Consider the following 18,272-nt stretch of genomic DNA (forward strand, 5'->3'; position numbering starts at 1 on the left):
ATGATGCTATTTCAGCCTCTTCTTGTTTGTGTTGCTTATAATACCAACAGGAACTCTGAAACACAATAAACAAGTGAGACAATGGCTTGAGGAGCTTTGCTCCAAACAAGGACTTGATGCATGCCAGGAATAGGAATGAATCCCAAGGCCAAGATGCAGGTGAAATATACTGCTAAAAAATCCAACCCAGTAGCCATCTTGATCTGGCCATATGACATGTGCCTCCGAATGCTGACAACACACACATACACCAGGATCTGTGTGGGGCACATCTGGCATGTCTTGCTGAAAAACATAGCAATGAATTTAAAGATACAGCACACAGTCCCCATAGAAGCAATTCTCTGCAACCGATTTATTATCATTAAATGCTTGTTCAACCTGAAAAGTCTTTGCCCACCAGGAAAAGAAGGGCAGAGAGAGAGAGAGAGCCATGTTGGCCTCCCATGGAAGGGAATTGCACAGCATGGGAGCAACCATCAAAAATTTTTGCTCCCAACATTTTGCGGATGAAAACCAAGATACATGGAGCTAAGCAACATCAGAGTAAGATCAAGATGACAAAAATTATTTGTGAGAAAGAACAAACCAGCTAAGAAAGGCTGCAGCAATTTCTTTTGCCTGAGCCTCCTGGGAAGGAGAAGATTCCACCCACTACTCTCCACTACTGTCTCTCGAGTTACTTTTCCTTTTGCATTCTGAATTCAAATTGTAGCAACAACAATAAGCTGAGGCCAAAGGTGGGATGTGGGAGGAGAGGAGAGAAAGTGGGACTTTTTGGAAGCGGGTGAAAAAGTGGAATGGTAGTCAATTAATTGAGTCTGTCCCTGCCCATTCAGAAGTATTGGAGAGTATGCCCTGAAAAGACCACAGTCACTCTACCACAAATGAGATGAAGGAGCTTATCTCTTGGTTTTTTAATATGGCTTACCTCTCCCAGTTTAAATTTCAATTCAGGCTGCATCCTGATCTTATCAGAAGGTTTTTGCCACCAAATTTGCCACCCGACTACAGCCCGGGTGCATCCCCATTTCCAGGTGCGCTCCATGTGGCCATTATGGAATGGCTTGTCAGAAGAGATCCGGAATATTATATAGCTTTTAAAAGGCTGTCAAGATGGATCTCTTCCGACAGGCCTTCCCTTAGTAACTCACCTGATCACTCACTGACATGGACTATCATACGGAGAACCCACGATGCCCATCAATTTGTCGTTTGCTTGTTTTAAATAATTTAGATGCTATTTTATTATTGTTTTGTGAAGTATAGGTTGTTAGTTGGAGGGAGGGATAGCGGGTTCTGTATTGTTGTATTTTATGGTATTTTACTTCTTTGTTGTATTTTACTGTTTTATTGTTAGATTTTACTGTCTCCAGTTGGAGAGGCAGGTAAAAATAAAATTTCTATTCTATTCTACTGATTTTAAGCCGGAAAACTCCTGAATCTGAAAAGAGCCACGCAGAGCACTCCTGGAAGCAGGGATGCAGCCGGGTGGCAAATTCGGCAACAAAACCTTCTGATAAGATCAGGAATCAGCCCAAATTGAAATTTAAACCGGGAGAGGCAAGCCGAATTAATAAAACAGGCGATAAGCTCCGAACTCTCAGTCTGATCCAGCAATTCTTTTCTGATGCACTTTGACTTAAACAAAAAAAAAAAAAAATCCACCACCACCAACATGAGTTTAAGGAAAGGCATGCAGTGTTCATGTGTGCCAGATCATTTCCCTATCCCTGGCCCAGCCCCATGAGACAACTGCTGCTATCTGTGGAGCATACACACTGGGAACGTATGTGTTTTTTGAAAGCAGGTGCTCCTGGTGCATAGTCATTGGTGACTCTGCTTGGTATTATGCGCACAACCCTGACACTCCCACATGACTGGGTTTCCAGCCACAGATTAGAAAGGCCTGTTGTGAAAGTTTCCCTTTTTGTGCCACAGTTCCCCTGTGGTTCCCTACATCCAGAGATGTAGTCAGATGTGAGTCAGAGATATATTACCCAGACCCTCAATTTTTTTTTTAAATTCAGATTGACTGGCAGGCACTTTTTGGCCAAACAAAAGGCCAGAATTGTCCAAAACCACTTAAAAATTCAGTAGTTTGGTTCCCTTGATCCCTCAAAGTCCTCCCAAAAACTAGAGGTGCTTTATGATCATGGCATGATAAAAAGCCCACAGCCTTCACAAAGCCCTGCTGCTTCTTCCCATCCCTTCACCCCCAGATCTTAATGTCAAACATTAAAATATTATCTTCCTATACCTCCCAGTGAATTGCCATAGATAGGGATTTCCTGCATGTAAACTCCTCTCTCTCACCATGTGACTTAGGTCACTCCTCCTTTGAGACTAACAGACACTCTCTCTAAAACATTTTCAACTGGACTACATTTTTCCATCTTCCTCTTTTCTCAACTTTGAGATAAATATTTCTTCTTAACCTGAACTATTCACTAGCTTCTATGTAAATATAGATTTACAGTAAACTTTTGTTTCAACTTCAAGCCTACATGTGTTGTTTATGAATCAATCTCTGTTCTTAGGGACAAAGTCAAAGGCACATTTCTGCTACTCTGCCAATTTAAAGCTAGACCCGAATAGGCTTGGCTTGGACATGTTTGATATTTAAATATTTTGTTTCCTTAATGAAGGCTGAAGCTTGGGAAACTTAAATGACCCTACAATTTCCCACTCAGCAACCATGCGCATCTGTCAAAGGAACATCAATCTGCAACGCAACCGATTTTGAAAAACTTATTTATTTAAAAAGCATGTTTTGAAAACATTCTTGCTAAAACGTCATCGCGAGGCAAAAGAGAAACATGTGACAATACATCATCCCTCCCTCTTCATTAATAATGTACACATTCATTTAAAGTGCATGAAGGGAATACAACAAAATAGACAAGGAAACCCATTGGAATGTCTTTCAAAACGTTCAAAACGACATGTTAAAAATTGTAGTGCAACAGGAGCGTCTCCTTGGCTTGGAAAGCAAAGGGATGCGGAAAGACCCCTTCGACTGCTTCTCCAAAGAGAACGCATAATATTCACAGCTTATTTTCAGACAGGCACTTTCAAGGATGGAGACATAACACAGTGGGCCAAAGGATAATCCAAAGTGTGATTTAAACATCTGTAAAATACAAGCATGGCTCTGGGGCATCCAAGCAGAACCAGCATTGGATCTCCGGTGGCAGTCCACACTGGAGAGGCCAGGAATTAAATCTGAGATGATATGCACTGAAAGTCCCACTCCAAAGGGTATGCTCTGCTGGAAAGCTAACAGGTCCGATTATATGGCAGATGGGGTTTTGATCTCCCCTTTCATGTTTCATCTGTACATATTCATACTAGCATTGAGACAAAGGCTTGGAATAATGTTCAATACATAGTACAATAAGCAGTTTGCAGCCAATGGGATTTTGGGTTTGTTGGTCGGTTGCATCTGAGCGCATCTGCATTTTCATGAACATTTTATTCTTTGTATACACTTTCCATCACCCGTAGCACTGCCCTAAGCATTTGGTTTTCCCCCAGAGAATTGGTCAGGATTTCTTTTTATAAAATATATGTATAAAATACAATAAATAAATAAATATCCTTCCACTATTGAAACAAAACAAAGGACTTCCGAACATCTGTGACCTATCTGCATGGAAAGCTTCCCCTGAGCTCAGTGCCTGCTCTAACACACAAGCAGAAGGTCAGGAAGTTGCACAGCCAACAACAGTAGGCTAGAAGGACTATTTGCCACACGGACAAGCAAAGATCTGTGAATGGACAAGATAGAAGAGCAGTGGGCAAGGGATGATCTACTGATGGACTACTGGCCAGAACTTGGAGAAAATTCCTTTTTTTGACTACAACTCTTGGCCTGGACTCCCCAAGGTAGTATGGTCACTGGACATGCTGCCTAGTGGGTCCCAAACTTTGATCCTCCAGATATCTTGGACTTCAGCTCCCATAATTCTTGAATGTTGGCCAAGTTGGCTGGAGCTTCCAAGATGTGAAGTCGAAAACAAATGGTGAACCAAAGGTTGGGAACCACTAGCCTAGGGGATTCTGGGAATTGTACTCCAAAAAAGGAACTTGCCTCTAAATTCCCCACTGACCAATTTTCAGTGGACCACCTAGCATTTGTCAACATTTATCAATATTCTTGCAGATGAAATCTTACGTTCATCCAGCAAGATGCTTAAATGCATTAAAATACATACTGGGAATCACTTAAAGTAAGTTAGTTTTATTTAGAGATCCCAAGTACATGCCCATTCCTTTGCAAATGTAGAACATCAATGGACGAGGATTCTTAAAAAATGGAAATGGGATTTGTGTGGTCCTTGAGATGTTGCTGGATTGAAATTTCCAGTATTTGTCCCCTTTGTCCCCTGCCTAAGGCTCATAGGAACTGCAGTTACATACCCAGATGGGAATATATGTTCTCCACCTTTGGAGTAGGCCATGCATGGTTAACATCAGCTACTTTCCTGTGGCCATCAAGTCTAAGCCTCAGAAATTGATACTCGCTCTGAGGAACCTCATATTTAGCAAGCAGATTTTGAACTCTCTGACTTTGATTGCCAATGGTGTTCAACCCACTGTTCTGGGCCTTACTTTCTACTTCATCTGAACCACCACATACCCCTGTCTGGCCCATGAAAGCAAACAGTCAGCTTCCATGGGTCCCAAAACCCAACCATCCAGAACATGACCCTTGCAGATGATTACGCAGACCTTCTCCAAACTCTGGCTTGCCGCATGCAGTGAGAGACTTCCTCCAAGCTGTGCAAAAACAACCTGCTACTGAGATGAAAAATAGCTTCTGAACCATAAAAATGAAGAGGAAGTGACAGATATACCAGGCACTGTGTGATCACTAATGCCAACAGGAAGCCAGACGGTCATTCTTTACCAGATGATCAAGACAACCAATACCATGTTCAGCAGGTTTAGCCAGGAGGATAAAGATGCTTTGATGGCCCAATCCGTTGGTAGCGAGCTCCTGAACAGCATTGTCTCAGGAGTGGGCTTGACCAGATTCTCAGTCATAAGTATCTCTCTAAACCAACCTTCCTGGGAAATGCAGAAATAGTTCCCATAGAGGTCATCTGTCATGTTCTTTATGAAGTGGATGCAATGATGGTGGCCAGAGCTACAATGCGTAACATTCTGGTCATTATGGAACCAAGTATAATCGGCATGGTGAGACTTGGCAGAGCAGTTCAGGTAATAGCGGGCCTGTGGCAGCAATGGGATGTCATGGGGAATGGTGTCCTTTCCTGGGTGGGAAGGAAGGAAAAGTCAATAGCAAAATGGCCGCCTTTGCTATGTACACTCCCTGAATAAAACAACAATCCTGGCTGCCAGGAAAGCAGTGTGAACCTAACAACTTTCCAAGGTCAGACCATCAGCACATCTAATCCTATGTGTTGCTTCTAACCATAACTATACATAGGTACTTAAGTCAGCAGCCAGGCTTGCAAAGATGGTGTAGCATAAGCTTTTATAGACTTGGTCTATTTCCTCAGATGCATGGAATGAACCAGGAAAGTTCTTTATGATCAGATTGTAGGAATAGCCATAGAATTACAAAAATTGTGGATTCACTCCATTCATCTGAGAAGTAAACCAAGGCCTCATTTCCAGTACCTTTAAAGTGGATCATGAATCGGTTTGAACCGGCTCAGACGACCATGGTTCCCACTTCATCCGTATTGCTGAAGTGATTCCAAATGGGAGTCATGCTCTAGACCCATTTAACCCGCGTCTTTTTGACGTTGATTTTTCCGCTTCTTTTTTGATAAATCGATTCCACACAAGTGTGAACCACAAGTGGATCGGAATCGATTCAAATTTTCCCTTTGGTGGGCTGGAACCGAGTCATTTTGAATCAATTCATTGGTGAATGGGAATCACAAGTTGTTATTTTGATCAGGGCAAATGGAATGGGAAGAACGCTCTGCTGTTGAATTGATTCATCAATTTGGATCGCACACCGATTTATCTGTAAGTGGGAATGAGGCCCAAGTCTAAAAAAGCTTATGCTACAACATCTTTCTCTCAGTTAGTTTCAAAGGTGCTACAAGATCCCTTTGCATACTAGACTAAGTATGCAAAGGGCTCTTGCATACCAACATCCCTCTTAGACTAAATCTAGAAAGGTTTATGCTACAACATCTTTTGCACAGTTAGTCTCAAAGGTGAATACTGATATTACAGACTAACCTGGCTATATCTCTGAATCCTAACCCACTCAGTAATATATTTTTTTTCTTTCTTTCACTGCAATGTAGCATTGTATTGAGTGGCACTCTCTTCCTCTTTTAGCAAAATCCTCTTTTCTCTTCTCTTCCCCATGGAAAAAAGCAGATGTGTTTTTACTTCCTGCAACTTCTTTACAGAAAACACAACAACCATTGCCTTGTTTGTACTGCCTCCTCCTGCAATGGGTCAAAAGGAAGAGGCAAAAACCACCTCTCCTTTCTTCCCCGTTCTTCCCAAAGAGCTAAATAGAGGCACACCGTAAAGCTAGGGTAGGCAAACCACATTTGGCCCCCTTCAAGATGGTTTTTGTGCTCCTCAGACCGTCCAGACAACCTGTACCACGAAGGTATACCTCCATGGAGGGAAAATTATTCCCCCCCGCTCCCATTCTTATAATATTAGGAGTCCTATGAAATTGATGTAGCAAAAAGAATTGAATCCCTAAACTTCTAGCATTGCAGTGTGTGGCACTAAAAATAATTCACACCTCGTCTGTTTGCTGTGTTCACTTTCCCTGCTCCTTTTCTCTAGGTGCCTAAAACTAATTTCTAAATTTCTATATGCTCAACTGAACTTTGAAGTTACTGAAAGACTAGAAATTTGGGGACTGAAAGAAAATGTCATTAGAAGAGCATAGCAAGCCCCTGTGCCACTCATTTTCTGGCAAAGAGATGGTGGATTTGCCTTTCCTAGAAGCTTGGGAGGGGAAATTGGTTGCAGGGGTCCCTTGCACTGGTTAACATCAAAAATATCCATTTTCAAAACTAGAAGTAGATTTGTGGCCACTTCTTGTTTCTTATTTTGCATTTCTGGCAGCCCAGGAGGGTCAGAGGGCAGAAAGTTAGCCCATGTGCCCACCACAACTGCCTAACCTACCTTAAACTGGGTCAAACCAGTTTTCTACACCAGTGATCTCTAACCTGATCTCAGTTCTTGGGGTGGTGGAGGATAAGATATGAAGTTATGTGCCTTCAAGTCAACTCCAACATATGATGAACCTATCCTAGGGTTTTCTCAGCCAAATTTAATCCAAGGAGGCTTGCCACTGCCTTCCTCTGAGACAGAGAGTTTGACTTGCCACGCATGAGTTGAGTAGAGATTTGAACCCTGATCTACCAGAGTCCTTCACTCAAACAACAACGCCACACTGCCTCTAAGAGGAGATATATATATGGTTTATCCTGGAATGCTACCTTCTGTGTTGCTGTAGTGTGCAGATGAACAAATATCCGAAGGGACGTCATGAGTTAGAGCCTGCAACAGTTTCCTAAAAAGAGAGGATAAAACATTATACAAATGTAAGTATCTAAAAGATTCAAGCAAGCCATCTGAAGACAGGCTGTGTGGTTTCCAGAGAATGCCTATTCATGCAGCTGTATGCATTTGATTATTTTATCTAAAACAGACTGAAGGTCCAACACAAAATGACGTTGGCTGTCTAAACCGATAATAAATTTGGCTGTGAAATGAAATGCTGGGACATAACTGGCTTAGAAAATGTTACCGAGATTAGAAAACAGAACAGGGAAAGTATGGGTTCATGCTGCTGATAACTGTGTTTCTAATGAAGGGAACTAGAATTATTTTGGAAGACATTCACAACAGGCATTATGACTTCTGCCTAGAGAGTGATATGAAAGGAGGGCAGAATGACAACATATAGATACATAGCACTCAATTTTATGCTCTAAAACTTATGCTCCAAAACTTATATATTCTGCAAAAGGGTATAAACTGAATTGATCCCAAGGGCAGAGGTGGATTTCCACATGTAGAAGAGCATTAGAGGAATGAAACAGTGGAATGTAATATATCAGGCTGCAGTTCAGAGTGTTGGAGAGCCACTTTTTTTTAAATGGCATCCTTGCTGTTTGTTTTTTAAAAATCCCTGCATGTAGAAAGTTAGCTCTGCAGAAAATAGGCAAGAGCTTAAACCTCATTGCTTCCTGCTTACAGGGACTTTTCATATAAAAGAATATTAAAAAGCTACAAATCCTGTTTGAGGTGGCATTATCTGTCCTCCCGCTGCATGCATATACATAGGGCTAGAATTTGAGGTTACGAATTACAAGACTGTCTCTGCCTCAAAGAGATGTAAGGAGTGATATGAATTGCAGGAACTCACCTATTTCCATATTGATCATGGTCATAAACTGAAGCACATGTGCCATCGATCCATCCACAGTGGGGATCTCTTGCCAGCACACAGCTCTCACAGTTGTCCTTATATGCACCACACATATCCATGGGGAGTTGAACCACCTCATCTCCAGAGGCCACAAACAGCTCGTTCTGGAAAAGAAATTAAAACAAGCCATCATTGCAACAAGTTCTTCCAAGTACTAAAATAAAGGGACTACTTTTTTAAAATCTTCCTTTAAAAAAAATCCTTAACATAAGCAGGGTCAGCTCTGGTCAGTACTTGGATGGAAGCCCACCAATAAATACTGGGTGCTGTCAGATATGTTTCAAAGGAAGAAACTGGCAAAACCACCTCTGAGTGTCCCGTGCCTAAGAAAACCCAATGTATGGGGTCGCCATAAGCCAACAGGCCACTTGAAGGCACATGCCCATATATACATGTGTACGTATTTCATTTATATCCAGCCTTCGTTCCAAAATGGGACCCAGAACAACTCTTATGATCTGAACCTCTGCGGGGGGAAATCATTTCTAAGGAAAGGAATCCTCCTGTTCCTATTTTGTCACTGGGAGAGTCACACTCACACCAGCCAACCAAATAAGAATGGTGATGGCAGTGAATGTTATTCCAAAAATAAAACAACAGGGGAGACATTACTGTTTGTCTTCCCTTCCATTTGAGACCTCTGGGCTTGGCTAATCCAGCCACAGTGGCACCACTGTGTTCTTTTCCTCTACATTCATTTGTTTATTACACACAATTTGTTCTGTGACCTGGCCATCCCAGCCCACAAACATGCAAACCAATGTTTTTCCATATCCTCGTATCCTTTTACTAATGTGTGGCTTTCCTCATGTTGACTGTCTCCCGGAGATTTCACGTTAGATAACAAGCAATGACAACACGAAGGCTTTTCTTACTCTAGCATTGTCCAAAGTCATAGATTTGATGGTAGCTGAAGATCGGAACGGCTGAATCTCCAGGATGTTCATGGCCCCTTTTGGTAACAAGACGACTTTATGGATGGTTCCTCTGTCTAGATAAAAGTGACAGAAGAAAGAATTAACGAAGGGAACAAAGAGGATTATAAAGCAGGATGTGACACAAGGTTACAAATGGACCAGCAGATGAAAATATGGCAACGTTTCAATATTTTCCATTTCAAAGAACTAGAAACTGTCAGAACATGTTGTTCCACTCTTCCTTCTTTTTCAACCCTCATAGAATCATAGAATTGTAGAGGTGGAAGAGACCCTAAAGGCCATCCAGTCCAACCCCCTTCTGCCATGCAGGAATTCACAATCTAAGCATCCCCGACAGATGGCCATCCAACCTCTGCTTAAAGACCTCCAAGGAAGTAGACTCCACCACTCTCCAAGGAAGTGTGTTCCACTGTCGAACAGTTCTTACTGTCAGGAACTTCCTCCTAATGTTGAAGTGGAATCTCTTTTCCTCTAGCTAGCATCCATTGCTCTGGGTCCTAGTCTCTGGAGCAGCAGAAAACAAGCTTGCTCCCTCCTCAATATGACATCCCTTCAAATCATTTCCTCTCTCCGCCGCTCTTTGGTGGAAAAACAGGAGGGAAGGGGTCAACCAAACATTGTGGAGAAGGGAATTTCATAACTTGGGAGCAGCTACTGAGAAAGCTCTCTCTCATGTCCACACTAGATGTTCTTAGGATGATAGGGAGACCAAGATAAAGTCTTCCTCTACAGATCTTGTGCAGGCTTATATATAGAGAGATACGGATTGTCACATGGGCTGATCCCAAGTCATGCAGGGCTTTAAAGTGTTAAAACACTTTTGATGTTACGCAGCTCCCACAACTCCCCCCCCACCATTAGCCATGGTAGCTGAGACTCATGGGAACTACAACCCAAAACACATCGAGGATATCAGGTTGAAGGATGTCTGCTTTAGATAAACGATCAGCTTCAATACCATCTCAGGCTTGAGCTGCCAACTGATGAGTTCACCCACAACACTAGAAATACTGAAACACATTATAGGCAGTTTCAATATTACCTGTGCTCAAGTAGAGGACACTGTAGGTCTCCTCATCAGCCACCTGGACCTGATGGACTCCAATTTGATGGTAAAAATGCTTGCTATAAAACACAGCGTGTTGCTTCACTTTTTCTGACATTTCTGGATAGCTGTCTGCCACGCTGAAGCTTGCAGTGGGAGTTGCTTTATTTCCTTCTAGACACTGTTGAACAGAAAGATATAGAGTCCATGTCATTGGATTTGAATAAAAAAGAACTATACATGGGATGGGGTACCTTTGGCCTTCCAAATGTTTGGGACTCACACAATCCTTCAATGGAAACTGCTGGCTACAGCCGATAGCAGTTGATAGTCCAAAAGGTCTACAGGGCCAAATGTTCCCTACTTCAGGTCTATGCAGTGATCAAAGGAATGGATACTCAAAACTCTGATCTACCAAACACTGTACGCACATCTACTAGTCTCTCATAAACCATGGAGACTAGCAACTTGCACTTTTCATTTTTTAAGAAACTGTAGGTTTGAATATTCCATTGCTTTTAAAAAAAAATACAAAATTCCAAACTTTGTCCCAGAAACAATACCTTGCAATATTTTCCTCTTCATGCTCCTGACAGTCATAGTGTAATACAAAGCCCTGTCTTTTTCATTTCTCTTAACTTCCAGTGGTAGAACTTGCCTTTACTCATTTCATGTATTGGCAAACTGGGGCAAGTATGATACATCCCTCTACTCAAAAAACCCTTCCAATGCCTTGTCCATACAGTTGTTCCTACACTTTTCAGTTCAACACATGATCTCTCTGACCCTAAACCACTCCTAAACCCCTAAACTCTTCAACCACTAACATTGGCCAATGTTCCTTACCTGCCCAGGCCTGACAGTGGGTATTTCACCATTGTAGCCTTTGAAGGGTGATGTTTGGAAGATTTTAGTGATGCTGTCTACAGTATAGACACAGACCGCTGAATAGTTCCTGTGGAAAAGAACAATAAACAGTTGCTTAGACTTTTGCAATGCGGATTGTTTTACTTTTATCTCCCTGCCTTTCTGTTAAAGCAAAGGTGGGAAACCTGCAGCCCTTGGCCCAACTTCATGGGGCCATTCATATGGAGTATGTGAAAGAGAAAAGGAGTGGCACACAGCAAGAGTTACACAATCTTGCCCCCATTTTAATTCAAGGTCCACCAGAAACATGCCCTATGCCCATCTGGGGAATTCTTAGAGCTGTAGTCCCAATAAGTAACTTTAAATAATTTCCCCAAGCTTTTCTGTACTGATGATCTCAAGGGACAGACAGATTTAGGTGAGAGCATAAACACAAGTTCATGTTTCTTGTATCTGTTATCATGAGTGAGTCAACTTTTGTCCTCTAGATGTTTTGAACATTGTCTCCTAGAAGTCCCAGCCATCATGGCCAAGGGTCAGGTATTATGGTCATGTACTATGGGAGTTGTAGTCCCAAAGTGTTTCCATCCCTGAATTATATGGAACGAGGTGGTGTATACAGTTTCATTGTTGTATCATTGAACCACTGTCCATTTATACTATAGAATTATAGCACCATTATTCCCTTTCAACAGCCATAGTTCCATCCTATGGCATCCTGGGGTTTGTAGTCTGGTGAAGCACCTTGAACTGCTAATCCTGGATTCTATAACAGCAGTTAAAAGTGAATAGCACTGTAATTCTGTAATGTGGATGGGCCCCCAGTGTCTTGACCTTGATGCACCTCAAGTCCTCAAGACATCACCACCAGGAACCATCCAATGACAAAGAGAAAGTCCCTTCCAAACCCGAGTAACAAGACACTTACCATTCATTTGAGAAGACCCCATAAACCTTTGTCTCAGACCAAATGGGAGATTCAACAATAAAGAGATCCTGCAGGTTGTCAAAATGCCGGTCCGTGACGTTATCCGCACAGAGCAATGTAGCCTTCAGGAAGGTTGTCCACATGGATGCAGATATGGAACCAGGGCCTCCATTGTCTGACTGCAGAGAGGAAAAGAAAAAACTAAGCCTTAGGTTAATCTCGAGGCTGGTAACTAGCAGATCCTGGTAGGGTTGCCAGAGTCAAAATTGGAGATTCCACAAAATGGAGCCATGACCATTAAAGTGGTGTCAGACTGCATTCATTGTGTGGTGTCGCAGCGGCCCTCCAATTAAATGGACTCATTGATTGCTTCAAAGATATAGCTGTGTTAATCTGTAGAATCAGTATGTAGAGATCTTGTAGCACCTTCAAGACTAACTGAAATGAAGAAGTTGGCAGCATGAGCTTTCGCAGACTTCAGTCTACCTCCTCGGTCTACTTCTACTCTGCTGTATGCATCTGAAGAAGTAGACTGAAGTCTACGAAAGCTGCCAATGTCTTTATTTCAGTGAATCTCAAAGGTGCCACAAGATCTCTCTCCTCCCTGACTTCTTGTCCATCTTACTCCTGCAACCCTCTTTTCCCCACCTTGCAAGCCTGTCCATCACCCCAAGTTCTTGACCTTGCATAGTTGAGCCACTCTGGAGACGGTCCTTGGGGCTGTCGGGTTCCTTGGCCATTCTGGGTTGTCCTCTCGGAAGAACAGGTAGATTCTTTCATTGTGTGGCTCGTCTTGCTTTAAGATAGCACCCTTCACAAACTGTGGGTCTGCAAATGAGAATGCAAGAGCCATTGTAAGAGGCTGAAGGCCCATCTGGTCCCTTCTATTCCCTCACATTTTTCTGGGGAGCCCGAAAACTGGATTACCAGGACAAAATCACTTTTATTCTTCATGTTCATTAGCAACTTGTACTCAGCCATATATTATCTCTGTTCTTTCAGATAGTAGTCACTCTGCTACAAGGTCATAACCTCCCAACATTTTACAGTTGAAAAGTGGGACACATGTGGCCAAGCAATATCAGAGGGTGGTCAAGACAGAAAAAGCTAAGAATGAAGTCAAATGTGGAAACGAATAAATGCTGCAGCAGTTTGCTTTTGCTATAGCCTACTGGGAAGGGCAGGTTCCCACTCCACTCCTCCTCTCCTCTTCCCTCTCTTTGGTCGATAGAGAGCAAACTATTTTTGCACTTTGAAATGGGTTTGCAGTGACTGAAGTAAGCTGAGGACAAACAGCAAAAGTAGGAGGAGGCGAGAGAAACAGGGAGGACATGGGCTGACACAGGATTAATTGGGACTGTCTCTCCCAAATTATGACAGTTGGGGGATCTGGTATTTCAGGCCAGTATATGGTTCCTAAAAACGCATCAGATCCCACCTGATCATGGAAGCTAAGCAGGGCTAGGCCTGGTCAGTACTTGGATGGGAGACCCTAAAACAGGAATTCCTCCCTGCTCAATTTCCACCAGCAGGTGAAGATATTTTTATTCAGGCAGGCCTCTGAATTTTAACTACAGAGCAGAAACATGTGTGTAAAGGAGCATCCTGCCTTTTAAATCCTTTACTGGAAATTACATTTTCAACAGTTTAAGTGTTTTTAACTATTTCAAATTGAGCTTAAGTTGTGTCATTCTTGTAAACTATGTTTTAGCTTTAACTCTTTCTTGTTTAATTCCTGTATGGTAAGCCGCCTTGAATCCTGTCTTTGGAGAAAGGTGGGAAATAAATTAAATAAATACAGTGGGACTTTGGCATCCGTCGGGGTTTAGTTCCAGGGCCCCCTGTGGATACCGAAAGCTGTGGATGCTCAAGTCCCATTAAATACAACGGATAGTAAAAGGATTGTCCCTTATGCAAAATATGTCATTTTAAATTATGACAAAACTATGAAAATCTAAATCTATCTGCATGCATCTCGGTGTGCAATTTCTACCATTCTTTCCACTGCAACAAAAATACAGTCTTCTTTTACTCCAGTGGTAAAAAGTCCTGTTATATAAATCTCATATCAAAAAAGGATACAAAAAATCCATGGATATGGAGGGCTGACTGTAAGTCATCACAACAGGGGATTATTTACAGGGGAGAGAGCGCTGCATGTCACCTTTGTGATTTACATTGGAAATGCCCTTGGATGTCCCTTTGTTTCTACATGAAGCCAGATGGAAAGGCCCTAAAAAGCAGGGATCCAGGGACTGGAAATGTCACGTCAATAGAGACTCATTATCGAGGATTCCCCAGTGTTAGGGAAACTCTGCCTCCATTACAATAATTGCTACCTTGTTGAAGTTTCCTGCTCCAAGTTTCCTGCACACTCTCCAAGGCAGTTTTACAATGGGGGACTTCCTTCTTTTTTCCCGTTTCAGTGCTGGGAGTGCCCAGAGAGGAAAAAAGAGAATGGTACACAATGGCTAAGGGTTTATTCGGATGGTGAAAATAATCCCGGTAGAATCTGGATTGAATCTTTGTTGTTCACATGCATGTCCAATGCATTTGAGTAAGGTATTCTTTGGGGAGGGCTGGCAAAAACAAAACAAAACACTTCTCCTGGCATAATTGATCTCGGGGTATTTTCCCAAGCTTTTCTAAAAGATTCTCATTCTTGGCTGTGTGAATAGCCAATGTGAACAGACCTGGGATAAACTGGGATAAAACTGTGTATGGCTTGAATGTGTTTCAAGTGTATTTGCATTACTTGAGTGCTGGCAGGTGTGAGCAAGAGAACTTGCAGATTGAAGAGATTGGATAAGACGGAGCCTTTACTCTGAAGAACTGCCATACTCACTGTTCATGAGTGTAAAGCTGCTGTACAGTTTGACAGCTCCTTCGATCCTACGGAAACGATAACGTCCTTTACCATACCGGTGTTTCTTGATGGTTGAGTAGATCTCACTGCCTGGAAGACAGAAGGTTTTAAGGGTAAATGCTTCACGTTTTCAGAATGATCTTTTTTTCAGTTCTCAAAATGGATAACCAATTTTTATTGCATCTGAGGAAGCAGACTTAAGTCTACAAAAAAGCTCATGCTGCCAACTTCTTTCTTTCAGTTATTCTCATACATGGTACAAGATCTCTGATTTTACAGACTAACATAAAATAAATGAATAAAAATTCATAGGGTATTGCTTTTGTTTCTATTGCCTTCCCTGTTCCCAAGAAGCCCAAGGAGTCATTAAGGTGGAATATATAATGAGCCAATTTGATAGTCTGGAACAGGGATATAGCTACAAGGAGGAGGACAAAATGAGGACATTGCCCCTCAAACATTCAATAAAAGTTAACAGGAACTATAAGAAGTCAAGAAGAAAGGAAGAAACATAAAGAAGATAAAAGGAAACAAAAGAATACGCTATATATTTATTGTATATACTCCTTAGTGTGAACATTTGTAACTATTGTCTTTTCGGTCAAAATATATGTAAGAATAAAAAATTCAATTAAAAAAATAAAAATAAAATACAATTATGTGATTAAAAAAAAGAATTTTGGATAAGGGGGACTCAGTCTGTATTGCAGTAGTAAAATATTTGAAAGAAAATTTCTTGGGGGTGGACAAAATTCTTATTTGAGAAGGGAATGTCCTCATTTTGCTCCCCTTTCATAGCTACTCCATTCATCTAGTGACCATTCCTCCCATACCACATGTAGTACGTCATAAATAATCATCTACACTGGGTTGTTTCACCTGTTGTAGTGCCATTTTCACAGGACTTACAACAGCCATTGGTCTTCCCAGAAAATTTGGACTCCAAAAATCTCAGCCAGCCTGACCAATGGTTAGGAATTCTGGGAGCTGATATTTCAGGTATATTGTATTTCTCCATATCTTTTTTTTCTATCTGTTACTCTGCATCCTTTGTTTCCCACCATATTATTTATGGTTGTAAATACTTTATTGACAATCAATTCAGAGGAGTTTCCTCCCTCCCCCAGTTTTATTTTCCACGACTTTCAGATTTTTGCAAATTTCATGCTCTTTCTGTTAGATTAGTGGAGAATGTGTTAGAAAGTTCGATTCGGGTAATGAACTGAAGGACATTCCTTTTGCCCATCCCTACTAGAATTATGACTATTCATACGGACTTACCATCAACAAGGACAATGAAGTTTAGGTCAAGTTCATAGGGGGCCAGACCTTGAGCACTGAGTCTACGTTCCTTTGCCCCATTTACCTGCAGGATAGAAAAGACGCTGTGTTAACATTTCCAAGAAAGGTGTGCCTACCCCGCTAGCATTTCAGAGCAAAGACTAGAAAGTTACTGCTAGGAGAAAAATATGTTACATTCCACATTCCAAAAAGTTTGGATTCAATTGACCTTTTGGTCTGGTGGACCACCTAAACCTAATCTCCAGATCGGCTGATATAGGAGATGTAGGAAAGAAAGATGTAGGCTGCATACCAGAGGGATAGATTCAGTTAAGGAAACTATAACCATAAGCCTGAAAATGAGCAGAGCAGTTGAGGACAAGGAGTTTTAAGAGGTGTCTCATCCATGGGTTCACCATGAGTCAAAGTTGACTTGAAGGCAGTTAACAACAAGTGCAGCTCCATGCCTCTGCTCTATGCCAACTCATGAAATCAGTGCATTTTGAAAGAGACACTAAGAGCACTTCCCAGAGCATCTGCTTTGACAATGGGGATGCAGAGAAATCACAAATTATGCATCCCTGCAAGCTGGAAGCTGATCCTTGAACATCTCTTCTCAAAGTCTCCAGTCTCCATTTTGCAACTGGAGAAATGCACAAACATCAAACCATTCAGTTCGATTTTGGGGTGCCTTGTTTATCCTCCTAACCCCTTTCCCCACCACCACCACCACCGTCTTGCCTGATGAAGCGTTCTGGGAAACTCAAACGCTTGCATCCCTTAGGTATCACTTTGTAGTCCTTCCTTTGAAAAACAGACACATGAACATGAGACACCTTGTTTTAAAGGAGAATGACAAGTCTGAGATGCTTCTGAGTGTGCAGTTCTCCTTTAAATCAAGGTAACTGCTATTTGCACACTTCATTTTCAAAGGAAATTGTGCCCTGTCAAATTTCAGTGCTATCGCAGAGAACCACAAATACAAAGTTGCATAGGGCAGAAAAATGTCATGGAGATATAATAGCAAAGAGATGGAGGGATGCTGCACTATACTCCGTACCCAATACCAGCAGGCAGGATTGCAGTCGTTGGTGCCACAGATCAGTAACTTATCCTCATACTCCCTCAAGAGCGTGAGATAGTTCTCCTGGGGAGAGAGAAAAAAAGAAGATGGTTCAGGTGAAGAAGACGGCAAAAGGACACCAAACACTCTGGTTTCCATATTGGAAGCAACATAGACCTCAAAAGGAGCCACACGTTTCCAAAGCCTACACAGCTAGCCAGAGGTTTTGCAGATCCAACATGGCAGTAACCCAGACTTGTCCCAAAACTCAGCTGATGATAGCACACATAGGCCAGTGACCTATTAGTAGTATTGTGCAACTTACACATACATATGCCCCTTTTTGGATGGGGCACAGGGGATGATTTTCCTGTCCTTGTGCCTATTTCTAAAACCTCTCCCCTTCAGGAGTATTCAAATCCAGGAAGGGCTCCTGCTACTTATTAATGGAAAGTGGAGGGTTTGGAAAGGCAATTCAAGCCATGAATATATACGGCTTTTTCAAGCTCCCAGAGAAAGGAAAAGATGGGTGCATGCCATCTGTGAATGACCCCTCATTTCTCCCTCCCTGTAAGCTGAGTCCAACTGGTACTTCATGGTCCGCATTGTCCCCCTTCCCTCACCACCAGTAAAGAGGGGCACCACCAGTAAACAGTAAGCAGCAGCCCATCCTAGGGCTTAAGAGTTGCTCCTAGAACTGTGTGGGTGTAGCTATGTTCTGATCTAGGATCTTAGGCCATGGGAAAGAGAGAAAAAGGAAGTTTGAAAGAACATCCCTGCAGTGTGAGAATAAAGAACATGACTGACTTCAAGAAAGGGTTGGAGGTTGAAT

At 42.1% G+C, this 18,272-nt stretch overlaps 1 protein-coding gene across 1 annotated transcript in view; it reads right to left on the reverse strand.

Annotated features, from left to right (window-relative positions):
* Positions 1–2,736: 2,736 nt before the first annotated feature.
* SEMA7A (semaphorin 7A (John Milton Hagen blood group)) overlaps positions 2,737–18,272 on the reverse strand; it is a 48,711-nt gene continuing 33,175 nt past the window's right edge. Inside the window, exons 4-14 of the mRNA XM_042473454.1 lie at positions 17,438–17,524; positions 16,378–16,462; positions 15,076–15,186; positions 12,913–13,058; positions 12,231–12,409; positions 11,282–11,390; positions 10,433–10,616; positions 9,328–9,443; positions 8,390–8,556; positions 7,458–7,531; positions 2,737–5,279 (exon numbers count right to left, since the gene is read on the reverse strand). Of these exons, the coding sequence (XP_042329388.1) occupies positions 4,909–5,279; positions 7,458–7,531; positions 8,390–8,556; positions 9,328–9,443; positions 10,433–10,616; positions 11,282–11,390; positions 12,231–12,409; positions 12,913–13,058; positions 15,076–15,186; positions 16,378–16,462; positions 17,438–17,524 (1,629 nt within the window). The 3' untranslated portion in view covers positions 2,737–4,908. The remainder of the gene's footprint in view (positions 5,280–7,457; positions 7,532–8,389; positions 8,557–9,327; positions 9,444–10,432; positions 10,617–11,281; positions 11,391–12,230; positions 12,410–12,912; positions 13,059–15,075; positions 15,187–16,377; positions 16,463–17,437; positions 17,525–18,272) is intronic.

Source organism: Sceloporus undulatus, chromosome 6, assembly GCF_019175285.1.
Source record: "Sceloporus undulatus isolate JIND9_A2432 ecotype Alabama chromosome 6, SceUnd_v1.1, whole genome shotgun sequence".
Taxonomy (NCBI): domain Eukaryota; kingdom Metazoa; phylum Chordata; class Lepidosauria; order Squamata; family Phrynosomatidae; genus Sceloporus; species Sceloporus undulatus.